This window comes from Clarias gariepinus, chromosome 2 (genome assembly GCF_024256425.1).
Source record: "Clarias gariepinus isolate MV-2021 ecotype Netherlands chromosome 2, CGAR_prim_01v2, whole genome shotgun sequence".
NCBI classification, from domain to species: domain Eukaryota; kingdom Metazoa; phylum Chordata; class Actinopteri; order Siluriformes; family Clariidae; genus Clarias; species Clarias gariepinus.
Window position 1 is genome coordinate 43,086,524 of NC_071101.1, and position 24,274 is coordinate 43,110,797.

The following is a 24,274-nucleotide window of genomic DNA, read 5'->3' on the forward strand; positions in this document are numbered from 1 at the left end:
TAAAGGCTTTACTTATTTAAATAAAAACACACATTGTCATATACATATTTTGGGTAGCTTGGGGTCTGTTGAGATACTGGACTTTTCCAGAGCAACAAGTGTGATGCGCGTTTAAGGCGGAAGAGCGTCATGTACACGGGTTAAATGGAACATGCCCCGGGAACTTCATAGAGTACGCCTTTGATATCTGTAACGAGGACAGCCACGAGCTCACCGCCCACCAGATCTGCACGTGCACATTCCTTCCTACTCTTTCTTTCCATCGTCCCTCCTTTAACCCTTTCTTTCCCCAATTTCACCTAGATAAATGACCCTTTTCTCGTAAGACCTCGCCTCGTGTCTGTGCTTTATGGTGCCGCCCGTGCAACATGAGTCGAACCTGTTACAGTACTTTGGTTGTATTTGGTAGTTAAGCTCATAGTGCTTTTTTATTTTGTTTTATTTGGAAAACAACTTGGAAAAACACAGAAAATCATGCATTGTGCTGCTTTTGGGTGGAATTTTAAGTGGCGGGGCAACAAGAGAAGTGATGTAAGTCTTTACAATTGCCCAAGAGACAGAAAGAGGAGAAAAGAATGGGAAGTAGCTTGTGGACGAGTCCAACCTCGAAAAGACCTGCAGCTGTTTTCGTACCATTAAACATTGCCATTGACTGGACAATCATGGACACATTCATGCAATACACATTTATATATATGACCGTTGCACATGACACTTTCTTAAGTCACTTTTCATGCATATTTGCACAGCCATTGCCACTTTAAAATTTTTATATATACTTTTTTTTCTCCCCCCCCCCATATTCCTATATTTCTATATTTCTATAATTTGTAATTTTTTATTATGCCCTTATTTCTACAATTTATTTCACTAGTTAAATTTATTTTCTTTCGTATTTCTTTTATTAATATTTATTCCTTTTATAATATATATGTACAAGCATTTCACTGCATATCGTACTGTGTATGACTGTGTATGTGACAAATAAAATTTGAATTTGATTTGAATTTGATTCATATTCTTTGCTTGTACAGCCACCACGAGAAATCAGAGCTTCTTACAGCAATCGCGCTCCTTCTAAATTTCCATGGACATGCAATTGGCGCAAAGATGCTGTCGATTTTACCCGACTTTCATCTTCTCACTGCTTTGATCGTCTCCGTTTTGATGTGAATATAAAAGTCTTCCGGGTTTTTATTTTTTCCATAAATATTGTGCTCTGGGCAGATGACATTTTTGTCTTGTCGAGAGGTTAAGAGAACTTGTTAGAAATCGCAGCAACCGTTCAAAGTCACTACCCAGACTGCATTGCAATCTAAACAACAATGGTGGCCTACAAACAAAAGTTTTTATATAATCAAGATATATGGGTTGTAAATTACGGGAAATTGATGAATCCAAAATGCACAGAAACACAACCGACCGAATTGCTAAGGTCAAAAATGGCAAAAATAAAAAAAATGTTTTTTTTTTTTTTTTTTTTTTTGAGAAATCACACAAAATCAATGAATTTGTCTTAAAGTCTTACCTGGAGTGGACAACCTCCTGTTGCAAACCACTGACACTGGAGACTCTTTCCAGAGAAACATTCCGGTTTCTCGGTTTCCTTGCCAGGATGTGCTTCATCAGAGCTGTGCGGTGATTATTTGCCCCCTTGGCCCCCTGGGTAAAGGCCCCGCAGTGTGTGCATTACTGCAAATTATATTATGAAATTACAGGCTCTCAGGTTGATCAGCACTATTCAAATGAGTGCGTCTAGCACATTAGCCAGCCCGCGTGTGTGTGTCTATGTGTGTGTGTGAACGCGAACAAGCGCAGTGTAATTGCCTTCGTGGCTGTGCCGCTAGTCAATTAGCATTACCAAATGAGTTCCATTGGGTTTCAATGGAGCTTTTCATTAAGTGAATGGCGAAGGCTGCTTTAATTAAAATGGCTTGATAGGTAAACTTGTTCACAGTGCTGCCAAAAAAGCTTTCAGCATTACAATTACAGTGCATCAACGCTAGCTTCGCTCGCACTCGCGCTTAGCAGCCTCTCATATTTGGTGACAGGCCAGTGAGGACAAAGTGAATGAAATGCAGCAGGCGCATTATAATCGGACGGGAGGAATAAACCGCTCGGAATCTCTGTTGCGTTAATGCCATCTTGCTTTTATCACACAGGCGCGCTCCAGGGGTTGGCGTTCGCTCCGGTGTGTCTTACGGTATAGTCAGTGAAGCTCAAAGACAAGGATGGATCATCGAAGACACCAATATTAAAGGTCACCGAAAACCGAAAACGTCTATGTTCGGGATCTCTATCAAGAATTGCCCACCTGTTTTCTGGCTTTACCCCACACACATTTCTGACAATTTTATTACATTAACTTAACTGTGTTCTATACAAATGATTAAATTTCTTTGCAACAAATGTTTTTTTATTTGCAGCCTTACTGTAAATGGGCGTTCAAGTCAAAGCGGGACTTTTTCAGAATAATGGAACACAGTTATGAGAGTGAAAACTCCCTTTATTGCTCCATATAATCCCCTGCTACAGTAGACTAATGCACTTATCCCAGTGTTTCTTTAACTAGTGATTGGACCCCATCAAGGTAGAAGGTTTTCTCAGTAAGCCGGAGCAATGATCCGACAACCTGCTACACATCTGAAACCCCGGCCTCCCAGGAACTCCTTTAATGGGCCAAATATGTGGAATAGCTTGAGCTGAGATCCTGTAATGTGCAAGTGGTGTTGGTAAACGATTGTGTGTACAGTTCACACGAACAGATGCGTCTCTTCTGCAACTTGGTGACAAGATGTCCATCAATCTCCAAGGATCACATGTTCCACTTGGTGAATGGGAAGGACTGCGCATGACCTTCTTCAAAACGTTTGCATCATTCAAACCATTGAAAATTAAATTTTTCGCTTTTATGCCTGTGTTCACCTTTTCAGCACTTTTAATGCGTATGTTCACCAGAAATTGTATCACATTTGGCTTGAACATTGCTATTATTGTTATGGGGGAAAGAAACTTGAGAATTTCAGAAGATGAACGATATCTTACTTCAACTCCACACAAATGAAAGCGACTTTGAAGATTCCTTTTTCTCTTAAACTGAAATGTAACCATTTTTTAAAAATCAGGGAAACTTTTAGCTTTGCTTATTTCCGATGTTGTTATTCCTGCCCGAGTACCACAACTCAGAAGATCCATCATTCCTCGGTGACTGTTTCGATATATGGAACGCGGCAGTGCGGGAACGGTCGAGGGCGCTGGTGACGTTAGAAGGAAACTTGAAATATGCTCAGCTTAATCAAACAAGAGAGCTGACTCCATAGACCTTGAAACTGAGAATAACTGGTAGAGAGCTTGTAGAAGGCGAGAGCAGTGAGGGATGGATGAAGGGAGGGAGGGAGGGAGGGAGGGAGTGATGGAGGGAGGGAGGGAGGGAGGGAGGGAGGGAGGTGTCAGGCAGGGTTATCGCAGCTCAGGAGAGAGATGTGAGCTGTACGGAGAGAGGCAGAACGTTATCAGTCTCGTCGCTCACCTCCCACCGAGAGCAGAGGCCACCGAAGTCGGAGTGAGCTGTACAACCTGTCAGAGTTTGAGAGGATCGACGTGTGTGAGGGGGGAAAAAGTAGACAGATAGACAGATAGATAGAAAGAATCTCTGAGCATCTGGTGCCCTGGAGGAGATGAGCGAGGTCAACTCATACGAGTTTGCCAAGTTTTGCTACAGAGGTGATGAAGATTTCACACTCACTTCAGTTCAGAAGAAGGTTTTACTGGCACGAATAATCAAAACATACAGTACGTGGATAATCATTTTATTATTGAACAGATTGAACATTATTTAAATCTCTCCACTGTCAGTGCTTTGCAATTTGAAGTTGTCTTGTTTAAACCTGTTTAAGTCTTTTTTTCATAATACTGTATGTTTACACGGTTTATCGCATTTCAAGTTATTTTTATATACGAAGGGCGTTCAAGTCAAAGCGGGACTCTCGATTGTGCAGTTTGTGCATGATCGGACTTTGTGTGTGAAACGCTAGCCTCCCAGGAACTCCTTTAAGGCACCACACATATGGAAATGGCTAGGAGCGAGGTCAGGACTATACAGGGGATGTGGCAATAACTCCCAGCCGAGCGTGAAAGTGGTGCTTGTAAATGATTGTGTGTACAGATTCCACAGACAGATGCGTCTCTTCTGCGAGTTGGCAACAAGTTATCTGTCGAATTTTCAAGGATCAGGCGTTCCACTCGACTCAAAAGACTGCAGTGGCCACTGAGCCACCTCGGCCGGGATCGTCTTTCACAGATACACCACCTTTTTTAAAATTCTTTAACACATTCGCACCATTTAAATTTACAAGCTTCATTCACCAGAATACCGTAACGCACTTTGAGTTACTTAAAACTGAAGAGCCCTGATCAGTTATACTGGATGTGTTTGATGCCTTGATATAAAAAAAAAACAAAAACAAACATATATGTGATGAGAAAAGCATGACTGATGTTCTACCCTGATGATGGCTTTGGCATGAAGTTCAAACTTGAGATCTCTTGACGACAGGTGACTGTTTTTCCAACATATTTGGAGTTGATGGTTTCTTTTATTCATTTTTTTTAAATAATAATGCATGGACTTATGAGATAACACTTCGCGTTTCTTCACTGCAGTTCATTGCAAAGTTCTGGAAGGTGTATCTGCCCTCTTCCACATACATGATGCCTGTGATTGGCCAGCGATGTTAGTTGTGTAATACAGGAATCGACCCCAGAAACCTAAAGTTTATTTAATTTTTCATTTAGGATATTTCTAAGTAAAGTTAAGTTCAGGCTGTGATCATCACATATACATTACTGCACTGTAAAAATTCTTCACTCTCATCTATTACACGGGACCAGGCGGGGTTAAGGGCCTTGCTCGAGGGCTCAACACTGGCAACCGGGCGGAGCTGCGGCTCGAACCTCTGCCCTGTCGGATCGGTAACTCGAACCCTAAACACCTTGAGCCTCATCATACTACATCATACAGTTTCATGCGTGAGAAATGTAGAGGCAGGTGGGTGTAATCAGGAACCGTTCCAGTAACTTCCTGTGCACAAGCTGCCTTTCTTCTCCTGGAGTCGTGTACGGCAGTGTGTGTTCCTGTCAGAGTGGCAAGGTAGAGAGTGTGACACCGGGAACTCTTATCCTGAGCGAGGGGGGCTGACACGTCTGACAGGTGTCTGGAGGATCCATCAATGACTGTGTGTGTGTGTGTGTGTGTGAGTGAGAGAGTTGAGAGATTATAACTCAAATCTGCTGCACCACTGGACTGAACTCAAGCAGAAAAACACTTTGTGCTGTTCTAAGAAAAATAATCGACGATGTGCCGCTGTGGTTTGAGACGTGGAGTTACTGTTACGTCCCCAAAGTCGATTCTTTCCCTCCATCTGCGTCCCTCTCTCACTGCATAGAAGGACATTTTTCAACTACGTGTACGTTTGATCTTTTAATAGGTACAGCGTTGTTGCATGTCGATGTGATGATACACACAGCTTCTGACCAATCAGCATCCCGACTCTGCAGCGCTGGAGAGTAACGAGTTTTAATGTATCTTGATTAATTTTTTTAATTTTATTTTATTTTTTTTGCTCACTATGCTGTTTTTCAATAATCTACCAGATTTTTAGGCAGCTAACAGATGGGCAGGATTTCTACCATGGGAATTCATTGTGTGTGTGTGTGTGTGTGTGTGTGCAGACACAGTCTCGTCACCCAGACTGCAGGTGTGTATGAGTGTAAGTATTAATGACTACTCGTCTGTGGAATGCTATAGCAACTGCTGCACCTGCAGCTGTGTGTGTGTGTGTGTGTGTGCGTGTGTGTGTGTATAACTGAGCATAAGTATACAGTACAAAGCAGCATTCTGACTCTAAGAAATTTTGTGGTTGATGTTAATTAATAATTTACAGCCAGAGCCAGAGGTTTGCTTTTAGTTTCTCTATTAATATATTTTTTAAATCTTAGTTATAAAAAAAAAAAAAAAAAGTTTTGCTACAAATGCAGTGTTCGTGCTTGAAAGATTTCTTTTGGTTCATATAGGTTTATATATTGCCTAATAAATATATTATAAAAAAATATTGCGCAATATGGTGGCAGTTCCACTAACGTGACACAAGGAGGCAGAGTTCACTACCACAAACCGTACTGTTGACGTTCCTAGTCTTTAATCTACTGTCATTTTATAATGAACTCTGGTTATTTATTGACGAGATGAATATTACCTCACAGTCTGATAGAGAGTGCTTTAATGGACTCCCTGGAGGGGAAAAAACAAAAACAAAACACCTCAAAAAAGAAGAAATACGAAAAAAAATCCTTTCTTTGCATTCATCTGTTAGTTCCTTGAGGCAATAACGAGTGTTTTATTATTATTTTTTAATGGAAAAAAAAAAGAACTCTGACTTACAAGCATGAACCTGAAAAGTTATTCATGTTCAAGTTGTTCTTAGTTAAAAAAAAAAGCTTGAGCTAAAAAAAGCGCTACAATTCCTTCCAACGTTTCTTTGTTAATTTGTGCACACGAGATAAGCACATATTTACTTCTCGTTCAGTTTGTTTTGAGTTTTTTTGCAAGTTTTTAGTGAAATGGGTGAACAAAGTAAAAAAAAATATATATATTTAAGCGAATCTATAGATGGCTGAACAATTTTGTAAACAAACACTATTGAATAAACTAAGGAGTAGGTGTGTATATTTCTGTCTCTGTAAAGGAGGCAGGGCTTCAGTGGAGGAGGTGTGGCCTCTGCATCTTTTTCTTCGAAAAAGGTGTGGCCTATTTATCTGCCTCAGTGAAGGGGCGTGGCCTGGGCAGGTAAATAGGAGTGTCTCAGTGAAGGAGGCGTGACCTGTGTATCTGCCTCAGTGAAGGAGGCGTGGCCTGTTTATCTGCCTCAGTAAAGGAGGAGTGGCCTGTTTATCTGCCTCAGTGAAGGGGGCATGGCCTGTGTATCTGCCTCATTTAAGGAGGTGTGGCCTGTTTATCTGCCTCAGTGAAGGAGGCGTAGCCTGTGTATCTGCCTCAGTGAAGGAGGCGTGGCCTGTGTATCTGCCTCAGTGAAGGAGGCGTGGCCGGTGTATCTGCCTCAGTGAAGGAGGCGTGGCCTGTGTATCTGCCTCATTGAAGGAGGTGTGGGCTGTGTATCTGCCTCAGTGAAGGGGGCGTGGCCTGTGTATCTGCCTCATTGAAGGAGGTGTGGGCTGTGAATCTGCCTCAGTGAAGGTGGCGTGGCCTGTGTATCTGCCTCAGTGAAGGAGGCGTGGCCTGTGTATCTGCCTCAGTGAAGGGACGTGGCCTGTGTATCTGCCTCAGTGAAGGAGGCGTGGCCTGTTTATCTGCCTCAATGAAGGAGGCATGGCCTGTGTATCTGCCTCAGTGAAGGAGGCGTGGCCTGTGTATCTGCCTCAGTGAAGTAGGCGTGGCCTATTTATCTGCCTCAGTAAAGGGGGCGTGTCCTCTATGTCTCAGTGAAGGGGCGTGGCCTGTGTATCTGCCTCATTGAAGGAGGTGTGGGCTGTGTATCTGCCTCAGTGAAGGGGGCGTGGCCTGTGTATCTGCCTCATTGAAGGAGGTGTGGGCTGTGAATCTGCCTCAGTGAAGGAGGCGTGGCCTGTGTATCTGCCTCAGTGAAGGGACGTGGCCTGTGTATCTGCCTCAGTGAAGGAGGCGTGGCCTGTTTATCTGCCTCAATGAAGGAGGCATGGCCTGTGTATCTGCCTCATTGAAGGAGGCGTGGCCTGTGTATCTGCCTCAGTGAAGTAGGCGTGGCCTATTTATCTGCCTCAGTAAAGGGGGCGTGTCCTCTATGTCTCAGTGAAGGGGCGTGGCCTGTGTATCTGTTTCAGTGAAGGAGGCGTGGCCTGTGTATCTGCCTCAGTGAAGGAGGTGTGGCGTATTTATCTGCCTCAGTGAAAGGGGCGTGTCCTCTATGTCTCAGTAAAGGGGCGTGACCTGTGTATCTGTCTCAGTGAAGTAGGCGTGGCCTGTGTATCTGCCTCAGTGAAGTAGGCGTGGCCTGTGTATCTGCCTCAGTGACGGGGGCGTGGCCTGTGTATCTGCCTCAGTGAAGTAGGCGTGGCCTGTGTATCTGCCTCAGTGAAATAGGCGTGGCCTGTGTATCTGTCTCAGTGAAGGAGGCGTGGCCGGTGTATCTGCCTCAGTGAAGGAGGCGTGGCCTGTGTATCTGTCTCAGTGAAGGAGGCGTGGCCTGTGTATCTGCCTCAGTGAAGGAGGCGTGGCCTGTGTATCTGCCTCAGTGACGGGGGCGTGGCCTGTGTATCTGCCTCAGTGAAGTAGGCGTGGCCTGTGTATCTGCCTCAGTGAAGTAGGCGTGGCCTGTGTATCTGTCTCAGTGAAGGAGGCGTGGCCGGTGTATCTGCCTCAGTGAAGGAGGCGTGGCCTGTGTATCTGTCTCAGTGAAGGAGGCGTGGCCTGTGTATCTGCCTCAGTGAAGGAGGCGTGGCCTGTGTATCTGCCTCAGTGAAGGAGGCATGGCCTGTGTATCTGCATGTAGTCTTGAACAGATGTTTATTCTCCTTTAATACTCTCTTTCATATTTACCACACACACACACACACACACACACACACACACACCGAGCGGAGGTCATACTGGCATAAACATTGTGCATGTCAACATTCGGTTAACATTCTGATCAGCTCGAGTGTGTGCTTTGGCAGCGCCTCAGTGATCAGTCTGCTGACTCTACAGAGACTTCACACACCAGTGACACAGCTGACCCTACAGCTACTGTTCTGTTCATAAAACCTGCAACACACACTCTCACACACACACACACACACACACACACACGCTCAGGGCTACACGTCAGGGGCCCATATTGCATGATTGATGGCATTAAATTGCCTTTATCCGAGGCTTTATCAGGATTTAGCAGCCCCCAGCACCCCCGAGCTTCACTGCCTCTGTTTTCATAAATCACACTGGTAAGAGACCTGGAGAGACGGAGCGAGACGGAGAAGAGGGAGGAGAGAGAACTGGGAAAGAGACAGGTGTTGGGGAGTGAGCGGGGCGAGACGCGTGCAAGTAACAGAGAGACTGTGAGGAGGAAGTGTGTGTGAGAGAGAGAGAGGGAGAGAGAGAGAGAGAGTGAGAGGAAGAGTTGGGGTGGTATGAACAAGTGACAGAAAAAAAAGAGAAGTGTGTATGAACTAATGATCAGAAGGCTGAGAAATACAGGCGCATGTGACAACGGCGGAATGCTACGATCCTGACTGTCTTCTCCTCGACAGTTAGGGTTAGAGAAGAAGACGGCGAGGGAACGGAGAGAGTGATATTAGAGATGTTTGAGAATAAGAGAGTGCAAGAGAAATAGATAGACTTAGAAAAAAAAGGAAAAGATGAGTGTCGGTGTAAGAAATAGAAGGTGTACATGACGGGAAAAAGTGACGGAGGTTTAGAGATGGAGAGAGCGAGAGAACGAAGGAGAGGAGAGATGGATGAGCTGACTGAGATCCTGCGTTGTGTTGACGAAGAAACATGCGCACGTTTTTAGGCCATAATGGAAAACGTCAATCTGTCTGAGTACAGACAGGAAACGACACTTCTCATCTCACCTCTTCTCATTTACAGCACCGCGCGTGTGTGTGTGTGTGTGTGTGTGTGTGTGTGTGGTATCTATTTGTGTAGGTATTGTGTACAGCACTGATTACGAAAAATATTCGCTTGTGTGTATACATACGTTGTGAATGGAGAATTATGTGCTCAGGAGCTGTAGAATTGCTTTTCACGACGTGATGATTACAGATTAAAGAAAAGTTCAGTGAAGAATGAAAATGCCAAGAATTTCACACACTTTTCAAACTGAAGTCCTAAACGATCGGATTATTCAAAAAAAACATGGTGAAAAAATGTATAATGTCAATAGTTGCACTTTACTACCAATTATTTCAAGATATTATCTTGTTTTGACTTGACTTACATACTCGACAATATTATTCTGTTATTTTGAATTGATTTAATTTCCTGACTCATTTCACACTTTTATCTTGTTATGTTGACTCAGCCTTGTATTTTTGATCAAAATATTGTTTTTTGCTTTTTTTTTTTACTTAGTATCCTTGTTTTTAATATCATGTTATTAGATTTGGTATTTTATTATTCTGATATACTCATTAATTTAAAGATTTTATCTCATTATTTTGACTTGATATCTTGATATTTAGACCTACTTCTTATGATATTGATGTCATATCTAATTTTTCCTGACCTATTAACTTATTTAAAGATATTAAATCTTTTTTTTTTGTTATTTTTGTTTTTGACTGACAAGTTAATTTTGAAATGTCCTGTTGTTTGACTTTCGCATCTTTACTTGGTATTACTTTGATGTACTCACTAATTTCAAAATATTGCAACATTATTTTGATTGTTTATCTATAATATTTGGACTAAATAATATCTTGTTATTTAAACCTACTAACTTCGTTCAAGATATATCTTTATATATAATATTGACTTTTCAACATCACATTATTTTGACCTATTTAATCATTTGCAAATAATAACTTGTAATTTTGACTCATTTCAAGGTATCGTTTTTTGGGCTTAGAATAATATTTTAATTTACTTACTCATTTTAATATATTATGTCATTCTTTATCTTGATATGTTATTTAGCTTAGCAACTGATTGCAGGATATTTTCTTATTATCTTTTATTTGATATCGGGTTATAGATTACGTACAATCAGTCGAACGTATCTAGTAATTCTGATTTAGTATCTCTATATTTTAACTTACTAACTCACTTAAAGACTTTTACTTTGACTTGATAATTCTGAGACATAACCTCATTTCAAGGTATTATCTTGCTAAGCAAATTATATTATTTAGTCATACTGTATTTCTTAAAGTTGACTTATAACTGATTTTAAAATATTATCTCATTATTTTGATGTTATTTTGTCATTTGAAAACATTTTCTTGTTGTTCTGACTCGGTATCTTGTTATTCGATTCACCAGGTAATATTTTGACTTACTAACTCATGTCAAGTTATCCTGGTATTTTGGCTTGGTATCTCCTTATTTTGACTTATTAACAGATTGCAAGATATTATCATGATATTATCATATATATTTATATCAAGATAGAAGTCATCTAGTAAATCAGATTTTTTTTTTGCCTTACTAACTTAAAGATATATTTTTGTTGTTTTATTAGTATCTCACACCTTTTACTTAATATCTTGTTTTAACATGTTATCTCATTGTTTTGTCTTACTGGCTCATCTCAAGCATAGCTCGCAATTTCAGAGAAAAATAACACAATAAGAAGAAAGACGGACATCCTCCTTCCCGCGAATGGCATCTTTATTTATTTGACCAGCGTGCATGACAGTGAATCAACTCCATGTCTTGTGGGCATGGAAGCACCACAGCAAGCGATAAGCAGTTGAAATGAAGAACAGATGGTCTGGTGTATACCTCAGCCTGAGATTTCTGCCAGAGAGAGAGAGAGAGAGAGAGATCGTCAGCGTTGATATGGATGACCTTTCTCAAACTCGTCCTGCTGTAAAAGACTGCGAGCAAAGAGAGATTTAATCGAGTGGAGATGACACGACGCACTCAGCGACTTAGCAAATGTACACGCCGTGCCCCTTTTCCCCCTCCCTTCTTTTATCACTCGCTCTGTTTCCTTCTTTTCTCTTCTCTCTGCATTTCTTAGAGGAATATTCCAGAAGGCAATATAATACAAAGGCGAAGAACAAAGTGAGGATTCATGAGCGCTGTTCAGATTCATCCTACGATGATGTAGTACTTTAGACTCAGCTGGTACTGCAGGTGCATTTCTCTTTCCCTCTCTCTGGCAGCTCCTTCTTTTACTTTCCCACTTTTCCCCCAGAAATAATGGTTTCTGCTGCTCTCGTGATGTGTTCCTGGAAGTGTTGCAATGTAAGAATACCTACATGACCAATGGCCCTTTGGGGTTCACACAAAGCAAAAAATCTAATCCTTACAGAGCAGGTGTGGCTTGCTGGTTCTCATTTGCACCACAGCACTGTTGAAACGTTCGGTCTGACCGCTCAGAAAAGTGTTGATTAATTTTCTTAAAATAGGAGCATGGACAGTAGTTATGCCTGTGATGAAAATACGAGACTATAGTTTAGATATTATAACTATCATAACTATAGATTGATGGCTGTGATAACCAGATTGACACGGCATGGTAGAGTAGCACCGCCTCCAGGGTCTGGGTTTATATCCCGACTTGGGGTCTGTGCAGGTTCTCCCTGCTTGGTCGGTTTCCCCCTGGTACTCTGGTTTCCTCCCACAGTTCAAAGACATAAAGATTAGGCTAATTGTCATGTGTGAGTGTTGACCAGAGGTCCTACAATGGTTGTAAAAGCAGGAATGAACACAACGGCCACTATTGGCTTTAAAGGTCCCTATTTGGACTACAGAGGTTCCTAGATCAATAGATGGATGAATTAATAAACATATTAAAAGTGTTTCATTTTTAACATTTAAAGCCACAAAATCATTTTAATTTTCAGTGTTCAGTTTTAATAGGACTTGGAACCTGAAGAACTTATCATTTACAGTTTCTTGGAAACAAACTGCAAATTGTGAGATTTATTTATTTATTTATTTAATTTTTTTAAATAATTTGTTAGATCAAACTTGCTAATGCTTTCAGTTGCATATTTGGTATTTACATCTATTAGATTTGCTACTTGTAGTTTATTACTTACTGTTAGTTTATTCTTTGTGATTAATCACTACATTGCAAATAAAATAAATAAAGTGAAAATATCTTAAATATAGTTACATTCATTTACATTTTCTCAAATTAAGATAAAAAACAAACCAAATATAATACTATTAGGCTTATTTAGTCAAATTTTACTAATATTTCAAGGGATTTTTTTTTCTTTTTAGATTTATAGGATTTTCTTCTTTAAAAGAAGCCAAATTAGATTAGCTCTTTAATTTAGTTTCTTGTTTATTAGTTGTTATTATTATTAGTCTATTATTAGTCTGCCGTGGCGACCCCATGTATTAGTGGTTTATTACTTATACTAATCTCAGCTGTAATTCTGTTCGTTCTAAAGCTGTACGTTCACTTAATGTAATTTAATCTCAGCTCTTATGATGAACCATAAATTCCCATCATTGTGAATTTTAAAGAGATTATTAATCTGTATTAATAATTAAGATGATAAAACTGTTAATAAATAGGATCAGAATGTTGAATACCAGTGTGTGTGTGTAACTCTTACATTGGGTAACTTCTGAATAGTGCTTAAGTCTATAGTTACTTTCTTCTGAAATCTGAACAGCAGTGTGCACAGTTTCCATATTAAATTCTCACAGCATGCTCTTAACTCCGAACGCAGCCTCCTTTATCAACAATGACAGAATCTAAAACATTAACCCAGGCTGTTTGTTGCATTTCCTGAGCAATAATTTATGTCATTACCGAAGCGGTTTTGATTCATGCTTGTGCTTGTATACATTCAATATGACTCAGAGACTCTGATCGCTCTAAAGTCCCGGCAGAAAAGTATTTCCTTGCAGGATATTGCCAGCGAGATGAAGAGTGCGCCTTCCGCTTCCCCTCCACCCCGCGTCTCCCTCCTGCTCGGGCCTGGATGAACGATGGAGCCGAGCGAAAGACAGAAAGTGAACAAAGTGGGGGCGGAGTGGGGTTGGAGGAAGAGGAGGAGGAGGAGAGGCGGCGGAGGGCGAATGGGAGTTGTGGGGGGGGGGGGGTTGGGTTTACAGGAGGCGAAATTGAAAACCTGCTGGAAAATGAGATTTCAAATCAACTTCTACCATGGGAATGAACATGGTGTGGTTTGTGTGCCTGCAGTGATGGATTGTTGTGGCTGTGTTATTAGGATCAGTCACATATACACACACACACACACACACACGCACACACACACGCACTCATAGGGATGGCTCTTCAGGTCCACAAGAGAATGCTGAAAACAATACGGAGTAATGTGTGTATAGATTGTATTATAGTAGCATTGTTATGTAACTATGACAAGCCAGTGACTTGAATTCTGGACTCTGATTGGTTGGAGGATGCTGATTAAACCCCAGCATGATATAAATGTGCTTATTCTAATTCTTAGACAAAAAAAAAACTGTAAATTTATCTTTTCTTACATGTTTAGGACAGAAAAGTTCCTGTTTTATTAATTTTTTATTATTTAAAAAAAGAAGAAGTTTGACACACACACATTTTCGTTTAGTAACACCAAAAACGTCTGCCGCTGATAAGGACGAACAAGCAGAAAACGCCAAATCACACAGAAAACATACGTGTACGTTAACAACACGGTTATGCGCTTCTATAGCTATCTGTTACAGTGTTTCCATTTCAGAACTGTTGCATCATACATATGCGCTAATATAAATTTAAAAGTGATCCCGTGTTAGGGTAAACATTTTGTGTTGTTCCATCACAACTGTATTGTGAAAGTCAATTTTCCTGCACGGGGCAAAGCCAATAAAGCATGACTGAAATGAAAATGAAATGAGAGAGAGAGAGAGAGAGAGAGAGAGAGCATGCGAGACTGAGAGAGTCAGAGAGAGAGAGTAAACAGAGAACGAGAGAAACACCGCAAGCACTAAGAGCTTCGCTGAGCTCCAAACAAACAGCAGCGTCTCGCAAGCCGACGTCGCACCCTACAGTAGCTATGACAACGCGGCCTGAGGCGCGCGAGACTAATACGACACGCACGTCCGATGTGTGTATAACAGTTTTCGGAGTGAAGCAGTGTCTGAGATCGACTGCTGTGCTTAACCTTTCTGTTTTGTTCGCTTCGGGGACATGGATGCTCAACCTAACCTGTGTGCTTAGAGTTTTCATTTGATATGTTTAATGTGATAAATAAAATAAAAACATCCTTTAAGTAGCATTAAACCTTTTTTAATTTTATCTATTTGTCTTATCTTTCATCTGCTCAGCCTATTGAAAAAGTGTGTATTTGTATGCTTTGTTTTTCTACACTTCAGCATTTGTTAGAACCCGTGTTAGAGCCTCCACTCCACCAGGGGGCGCTGTGATTTTTTTCTTTAACAAAAAAAAAATGATCCTCATGGTCTATAGCACTTATAAGCGTGGATCCTATCCCAGAGGACTCGGGAGACAAAGCAGGATATAACCTGGACATGTCTATATCCTGGCAATCTTAATGCTCCAGCATACCAAGACATCTTGGACAATGCTATGCTTTTATGCGACCATGTGGCAACAGTTTGGGGAGCGCCCTTCTCTATTCCAGCATGACAGTGGCTCAGTGAACAAAGAAAAAGACTATAAACACATGGTTTAATGAGTTCGGTGTGGAAGAACTTGACTGGCCAGAACACAGAGCCCTGACGTCAACATCATGGAGCAACTTTGGTACAGTATGAACTGGAACGGAGACCACGAGCCAGACCTTTTTGTCCAACATCAACATCAACATCATCATTTCAAAATCTTGTGAACAGCCTTCTAGGAAGAGTTTAAACTGTTATAGATGCAAAAGGGGGACCAACTTCCTATTGATATAGGCATACTGTACATTGGATATAATGTCATTGCAGGTTTGGCCAAATACTTTTGTCCATATATAAAAATTAATGAACTAATCCTGCATTCGACTAAAAGTTGTAACCGAGACTCCGACTGGGAAAAACAAAACAAGCGCTTGCTGGTGAAATGGTATTGGGTTCCTAATGTAAACGTTAGCATTAGTACTTTTTACCCCAACATGTTGTCATCTACATACAAGAATTTACTTCAAAGCAAGAAAAAAAAAAAAACTGCTTGTAGCGGCATGGTGGCTTAGTGGTTAACAATGTCACTTGGGTCCAGGTTCGGTTCCTGTCTATGTGTGCAAGGAGTTTGCATGTTCTCCCTGTGCTTGGTAAGTTTCCTTCCACAGTCCAAAGGCTAATTGGCATTCTCAAATTGCCTGTAGTGTATATGTCTGTGCCTTGTGATGGATTGGCACCTGAAGTCTCCTGTTATAGGCTTCAGGCCCCCCGCGACCCTGTATACAGGATAAAGCAGTATAGGTATAGAAAGTATAGATGTGATTTTTGCTTGCTACTTTCTCCACAATTCACTTTGTTCACTTATTACAGTTAGCTGGCTAGCCTACTGCTAACAAAAGACATATACATATGCATCCATGTTGTTCAGTTTGCAGCATGAATGCACTGAGGTAAACAAACAAACAAACAAACAAATTAAGATCTGTCAATTTTTGAGTTTAATTGAACAGAACCTACTGAACCATTAAAACCTAGCGAGGATGTGACAATTATGAAGTCTTCATATTTATCTAGGGTGAAAAGTGAAAGAAAGAAAAAAAGCGGGACAGACAAAGAGGCCAGCTAGCAAACAATGCTAATGAACTATGTGTTTAGTCACATTTCTTAGTTTTCTTTCAATTAAGTTAAATGGAGTTTATATTTATCTGCTTTTATGCTTTTCTTGAAATGAGAAACATCACTGGCTAGCTAGTTCGATACCCAGAGTAAAGAGTGCTATGCTAACATGAGTCGATTAGCTAGCTTGTGAATACTAGCTATGATGAAGGTTTCTGGTTGAACTGATGTTTAATAGCTGCTCAGCTTGTTGAAACGTTAAAAATGTAAAAACTTATTTTTAAAATTATAGAACTCTACAAATGAAGTTATTATTTATTAATTAATTATTATTAATTATTATTTATAATATACTGTAAATGATGCAGGGATCTTAACTTCGTTTTTCAATTGTACCTCAAATTCCTTGATATAGACAGTTAGGCACAATGCTGGCTGGCTGGATGCACAAGTAAGGCAAAAATAATGCCCTTTTTTTGAGTGACAATGGGTGTTCAAGTCAAACCAGGACTTTTGATTACACAGAATAACAGAACACAGTTATGAGAGAAAACGCTCCTGCTGCACTGATGTACTTATCCCAGCACTTCACTAGTACCACCAGTGTATAAAATTTTTCCCAGATTCCATGATCTGACTGCCTGCTTCACATCTGAAACGCTGGCCTCCCAGGAACTCCTTTAATACCTTTTCCAAACATGTGGAAATGGCTTGGAGCGAGGTCGGGACTGTACAGTCCACACATACAGATGCGTCCCTTCTGCAACTTGGAGACAAGTTCTCTGTCGATTTTTAAAGATCAGGCGTTCCACTAGCTGACTGTTCACAGTAGGTTTCATCATAAGTCCTGGTTTAATTTGAACACCTGTCGTGTGTTAAATAAATAATAAATGTAGCTCTTCAGAAAAGAACGAATGAAGCTAATTTTCACATGTTAGCGTGCTTTGGGGTTTGTTCTCCATTAACGAAATGTTCTCATTAAAATTGGCATGAAGTGCTTTTTTTTTTGTCAAATAACAAAATGTCCTTGTCTAAGTAAAAAATAATGTAAAGTAATAAAAAGTAATAAAACTACTGATTTTAAGCCAAGCAGAACATTATGGAGAAATATATACGTAAATAATCCGAGCTGCTTGGTTGGAGACACTTTGGTGACACGCCAAGCTGGCAGCCGATAATCATCTATTTATAGTCATGATGTAAGGAATTAAACATCTTAGAGTTTCTGTTATAGGAAAATTTTCAGCATTGGAAAACTATTTTACTGGAAAACTGTTTATTTCTAATTTTCAGTTTGTAAAACAATAGATTTTGCTTTGGATGAGAATATATCGAGAAATAACTGAGACTATTTTGAACATAAATGAGAATGAAAATAATGACTGTTTATGATTTGATCAGTGCATGGCCTCGTTGTAACACACTCATCATTCAGTCCCAGTGTGTGTGTGTGTGTGTGTGTGTGCGTGTAATGCCAGCACTGATGAGAGAGCTGCTTCTCTATGCGCGTCCCCAATCCCAACTCAATTTATGGCATAGAGAGACTATTAGCGAGTATTGACGAGCACTTACCAAACCTACAGGGGGCAGAAATCATTTTTATTAGCATGCAGGGAAAAAATTTTCTTTTTTTTTTGTGAGATTTATAGATATTTTAACAACGTCTTTGTGACTGATTGATTCAGGACTGTAATAATCGACTCCCATCAGGTTGCTGTTTGAAGAAAGTGAAAGAGAGAGAGAGAGAAAGAGAGAAAGAAAAAGGGAAGATCAAATTTAGCTTCTATTTTTGCGACTGTTGAGTGGCAGTAATGAGCAAAGTTCGAACACAGTGCCACACAAAGGTAATAAAGTTTTTCTAGCTCACGCACCATGATGCCACAAGCAAAAATCAATGTCTGGTTAAAAAAAAAAAATAGAAAGAAAGAAAGAAGGAAAAAAACGTAGACTGGGAGTATGTCCTAGTGATTGATGTGAGGAGAATTCAACTGCGATTTTGATGTGAGTCCACTCTGGTATATGTGTTCTGGAGATATGAGACATACACACACACACACACACACACACACACACACACACACACGCACTCAGAGAAGCATAGTCTGATGTCTGTCACTTTCGGCTTAATTTTTTTCCCAAGGTCAAAACACACACACACACACACACACACACACACACACACACACCCATACACGCCCCTACTTGTCCAGTATACCTCCCTTTGTGTCTGACCGATGCAATCCCTCTGCCAGTAATGGCTGTCCAATTTTAGTGCACCATCTGAAAGGCAGCTAGGACTTGGCAAATACACAATAATCGGTTTAAATATCACTAAATATTTCACACGATATACAATTCTGGACTCTGATTGGGCAGAAAGTGTTTGTCCCTCGTTACGCGATTCCATAATTGCAACAGCGATGCAGCTAAAGACTAAAGTTTCACAGTGTTTGCTTCATCTTACGGAGCGTCAGAAGTTCGTCGAAGAAGACATCAGAGCGTGATGAGAGCTGGCATCAGGCTGAGCAGGAGAACACCGTGGAGAAGAAGAAGACGGATGGGAGAAAGCGAGACACAGAGGGAGGTATGGAAGGGTGATTCTCCGCCTATCAGCCCTTTTCTTTGTTCTGAAGGTTTCTCAAGAGAGGGATGAAAGAGTTCTTAAAGCCGTCGATAATCAAATCGTGTCAGCACACAATCACTTGAAAAGAAAACAACCTGATCTCAAAAGCACTTTGAAATAATTTCAACAATGTGATGGAACATGCCATTGGATTTTCTCCGTCTGTACCGCTTTAGCCTGTATACAGGGTCGAAGGGGCCTGGAGGCTATCCCAGAAGACTTAGGGTACGAGGTGGGGTACACCCTGGATAGGGTGCCATTCCATCGCAGGAATGTGTACACATCATGGTCATTCACACACTACAAGCAATTTGGGAATGTAAACGTAATCTGCATGTCTTTGGACTGTAGGAGGAAACTGAAGTACTCGGAGAAAACCCATCAAGCATGGGGAGAACATGCAAACTCCATGCACACAGACCTGAGGTGGGAATAGAACCTATAAATACATAGTCGTTTAACATCACCCTATTACGTCACATTACTCCTCGTCTGATAAAGAGAATTATTTATTAGACAAGGAGTAACGGAGTTTAACCGATCATAAACATGCTTAGTACAATTGCATAAGCCAGCTGTATCGCCAAATATCCAGAAAAGGTGGAAACACAGTACATGGTAGTGTTTGTTCTTTATCTTTGCGATTGCGTGGCTGACTGACAGCTTCATGGGGGACCTCGGACATCATATGGATAGCCAAGGAAAAGATAAAAACATTTCGCATTTTATTTAAAAATAAATAAATGAAATCTTAAGTAAAATCATCATAAGTCGGGGATCATCTGTATTTAACTTGATAAAGGTAAATAAGTTTTACAAGAGTCAGATCTAGCTATTAATGATAGATCTAAATAATAATACAGTATACTCGCTATGAAGCATCTTTGGTTAAAAAATATAAACACTGATTTTACTCTAATCTTTAATGTCCTTCTATATAAAATGTATTTTATAAACTTATTAAGTGAAACTATTTTTTTTTTACTGAAAAGTGCTCGAACAAAAACTATCAAACAGAAAATATTATTTATCCTAAAACCTATACATTTTGGACTATAAGCCCAAACCTAAGTGCAGAATAAATGGTGTATATACAATACAAAAAAACAAAAAACAAAAATGTGGATCATTAGTCAGTTTTCAAAGTTACAATTGTCTGCTTTTTAAATATCAGAAAATAATTAGTGAAAAAAAGAGAAAAAAAGAAAAAGAATTCCCATAACATTAGCAACTTAAGGTCATCGGTGAGCTGAAAAATGTGAGCTGATTTAAATATATATAAAAAAGTATAAAAATGTTCAGAGTAAATCACTCTCATGCAGCATACTGTGGCAGTCGTCATTGAGTATTAGTCACTAAATTAAAAATACAGATCTGCTACAGTGTATAAAAAAAGAAAAAGTGGGGGAGACTGTGTGGTGTTGATGGAAAACTGTTTGTGTTGAAGAAAATAAATGGACTAGGGGCATATATTTGCAGCATGACTAATGAAACTTCAATTTCAGAAGACCAGCCAAAAATGTAATTTACTTAATTTCCCGCATCCCAGAGTAGCCAAGTGTCTATTTTTTATGGGTATTGTGTTAATGTTAGCATGATAACGTTAATTATGCTTGAGGTCGGGCATTTTGATTGATACAATGCACACAGTATTCTGACACATTATTTTTGTCAGCATTTTATGTTATCGCATTTTATCTCACAACAGTACTAATTACTGTAGTGCCAAATTGTTTTGCAAAATGCAGTCTATAGTCCCACTGGTCTGTGTAGGTGTCTGAATCTGTATAATCCATTTTTATCCAACATCAACCTCTTACAAATCTTATCATCATCGTCTTTAGTAAGTGGGATTGATTGGCGAGCGTTATAAAGTGCCGTATATAATTACTCAAATACTGCATTCAAATACTGTCAGACTATAAACAAAAGAAAACATTTAAGTTTAAGGTTTTTAAATAAAAGCTACAAAACACTTTTTTGTGAGGACTGAATTGTTGTGAGGACATTTGGTCCTTTTTGGTCCTCACTAAACAGCTTAAACAGAGATACTTGGGGATTTGTGAGCATCTTTAGGCATGTCTAAGCACCCCAAACACACACACACACACACACACACACACACACACACATTGTAATTTTGGGGACTTTTGTAAAATGTAACTGTCATTGTGAGGACCTTTTGTCATTGTTGGATTTTTAAGACAATCCCATCATTGGAATTTCATTTCATTTGGTCTACGTAAGAACTTGTAAAGTTATTCTGTTATTGTGAGAACCTCAGTATACTATGTGGTCCTCATAAAGCAGTAAACACACACATGCAATTACAGAGTGATTGTGAGGACTTTTAACACAATATGTTCATTGTATGAACGATTAGCCAGTTTTGGTCCACATAAACACACACAGTGACTGTGATAACTCTTGACACTACATGTCAGCACCAAAAGTGTGACACACACACACACACACACACACACACACACACACACACACACTGTATGATTGTAAGGACTTTTAACACTATCCTATCACTGTGAGAACCTTTAGTCAGTTTTGGTCCTGACAAACTAGTAAGTACACATAAACACACACAGTGACTGTGAGAACTCTGGACACTACTGTAACACACACACACCAATCCACCCCCCCCCCCCCCACACACACACTGTAATTGTGGGGACTTTTTGTGAAACATAACTGACATTTTGAGGACCTTTTGTCATTGTTGGATTAAACACACACATAGGGTAAAGGATATTTGTGAGGACTTTCAGGCCTATCCTATCATTGTAGAGACCTTTTGTCATTTTGGGGCTAAATAAGAACACACACAAAGATTGTAAGGACACTTAACACAATCCCATCATTGGAATTTCATTTCCACAAACATTTGGTGTATTTAAGAACTTGTAAAGTTATTCTGTTATTGTGAGAACCTTGGTATAATATTTGGTCCTCATAAAGCAGTAAACACACACATGCACTCACAGAGTGATTGTGAGGACTTTTAACACAATGTGAACGATTAGCTAGTCCACATACACGCAGACAGTGACTGAAATAACTCTTGACACTAGAGTGTGACACACTTACACACACTGTGGGATTGTAAGGACTTTTAACACTATCCTATCCCTGTGAGAACCTTTAGTCAGTTTTGGTCCCGACAAACGGGTAAGTACACATAAACACACACAGTGACTGTGAGAACTCTGGACACTACTGTAACACACACACACACACACACACACTATCACACATCACACTAGATGATTGTGAGGACATTATGAAGTATTGTATAACTGTGAGCAGCATTTTTGTTATTCTTTTGGTCCTCAGAAAGTGTTTAACATGCGCGCACACACACCAACACAAATCTTCTCTTTAAGTAATATACATCTAATATTCGAAAGGTACAGTAAGAATGACTGCAAAGGGAAAACATTTCACCAACCTGTCCTCAGTGTAAACCACTTTCTATTACAATGCACCAGAAATAAACCCTGGCAGGAAAACCGAGTCATCAAAATCAGGCTGTTTGTCATCTCAGAGACATGAGCCGAGACACACTTAATCAGCAGTCCTTTTTTCTATAGCATTCAGAGATTTTATTTGACTTTAGACTTCTTTTAAAAAAGGCAAAATCGTACAAAAAATAAGGGAACTAAATGTACATATTGCAGGCATTGGTGTGATTTCGGGCGTCATTCCCGTGACCTCGACTTCGGCCATCCTTCCTTTTTTACGAGTGGGTCCTATTAGTAACGACTGGCTCTGCAATGGACTGTAATGACGAGGATGGAAAGTCCTTGGTGCTGAATTCTCAGATACCCCCATTGGAGCCATTAGAGAAGACAAAACCTGGAGTTGCATATATTTTAAATGAAATGACTTTGCAGAAGTTATATGCGTGAGGCCAAGTCCATGCCAATCAGCACATGACTCATAAAAAGCATCCATAGATTCCAGACGTCGGTGTTGAACCGAGGTCTCCGAGGCTGAGTCACGCGTCTCTATAGTCTCTCGATGTCTCTGTATTTCTTGCGCAGGATGGAGACCTGGTCTTTGAACAGGACGGGATCCAAACGGAGCTGCGAGTGAATGAGTGGCATGAAGCCGAACCACGCAGCGAAGGAGTTCATGCAGGACTGCCGCTGGGCGAAGTGGTCCGGGTCAGCCCAGCGCGATGACTTCGAACCCTGAGTGAGAGACAGAGAGAGACAGAGAGAGACAAGGAGAGACAGAGGGACTAAGCCACAAGTCAACTCTAGAACATTCACTTTAATACATCTCTCCTAATGAGATTATATAATAAATGCTAAGAGATGCGTGACAGGGTGGAGGCTAATTCCAGTTGTTCAGTAAATACCAGGTGTTTGGCTTGGACAGACTGAGCGAAGAGTGATTTAGCGTCAGACAGACCGTAGAGAGCAGGGAGAGTGACCGCATCACTGTCTGATATAAACATTTCAGGACTTGACAGGTTGATGAAGAAAAAGCAGAAAACATCACTGGGGTGTTTTTCCCTCCAGAGAGAGAGAGGAGTAAATGCTCTATCTGCACAGACACCGGCTTTATGGATGACCTGTCCTACCCCCCCCCATGCCCCCCCTACCCCCCCCATGGACACTTCATCCACCTGCCATCTGGTGGAATCTTCTATCCGGAGCCTGAGCCCTAACTGTCCAACTTGAACACTAGACTTGGAGATCGAGACATTTGTCAAAAGGGATATACTGCTGAGTCAGTGAGCAGCCAGACACACACACACACACACACACACACACACACACACACACACACTGCCCCAGAGCAATCCATCTATCAGTCCTGACTTCTGCCATCCTCACTGCTGCATTGGATCCGCCTGGCTCACACACATTTAACACACACACACACACACGTATATAACACACACACACACACACACACACACACACACACACACACAGACCTGTTGCATCATCGTCTCCTTGTACTGTTTCTTCTGTGTGACTTTGATTGGTGGCAGCTTGGTTACCGTGGAGATGAGGAAGTTCATAAGAATGTCCTCACAGTTGGCGAGCTGGTCGACCATGGAGAGGAGACGACCGGGCAGGTAGTGAGTGTAGAGGAAATGATAGTACCTGAGAGAGGGAGAGAGAGAGAGAGAGAGAGAGAGAGAGAAAAGGAGGGAGAGAGAGAGAGAGAGATTAAAATGGGGAAAGAAAGAAGGAAACAAAAATGTGTGGGAGAAAAAATACAAAAGGGAAATAAAA

At 40.6% G+C, this 24,274-nt stretch overlaps 1 protein-coding gene across 1 annotated transcript in view; it reads right to left on the minus strand.

The window, feature by feature from the left end:
- Positions 1-22,627: 22,627 nt before the first annotated feature.
- LOC128515110 (exostosin-1) overlaps positions 22,628-24,274 on the minus strand; it is a 169,909-nt gene continuing 168,262 nt past the window's right edge. The window contains exons 10-11 of the mRNA XM_053489143.1: positions 23,971-24,142; positions 22,628-23,215 (exon numbers count right to left, since the gene is read on the minus strand). Of these exons, the coding sequence (XP_053345118.1) occupies positions 23,030-23,215; positions 23,971-24,142 (358 nt within the window). The 3' untranslated portion in view covers positions 22,628-23,029. The remainder of the gene's footprint in view (positions 23,216-23,970; positions 24,143-24,274) is intronic.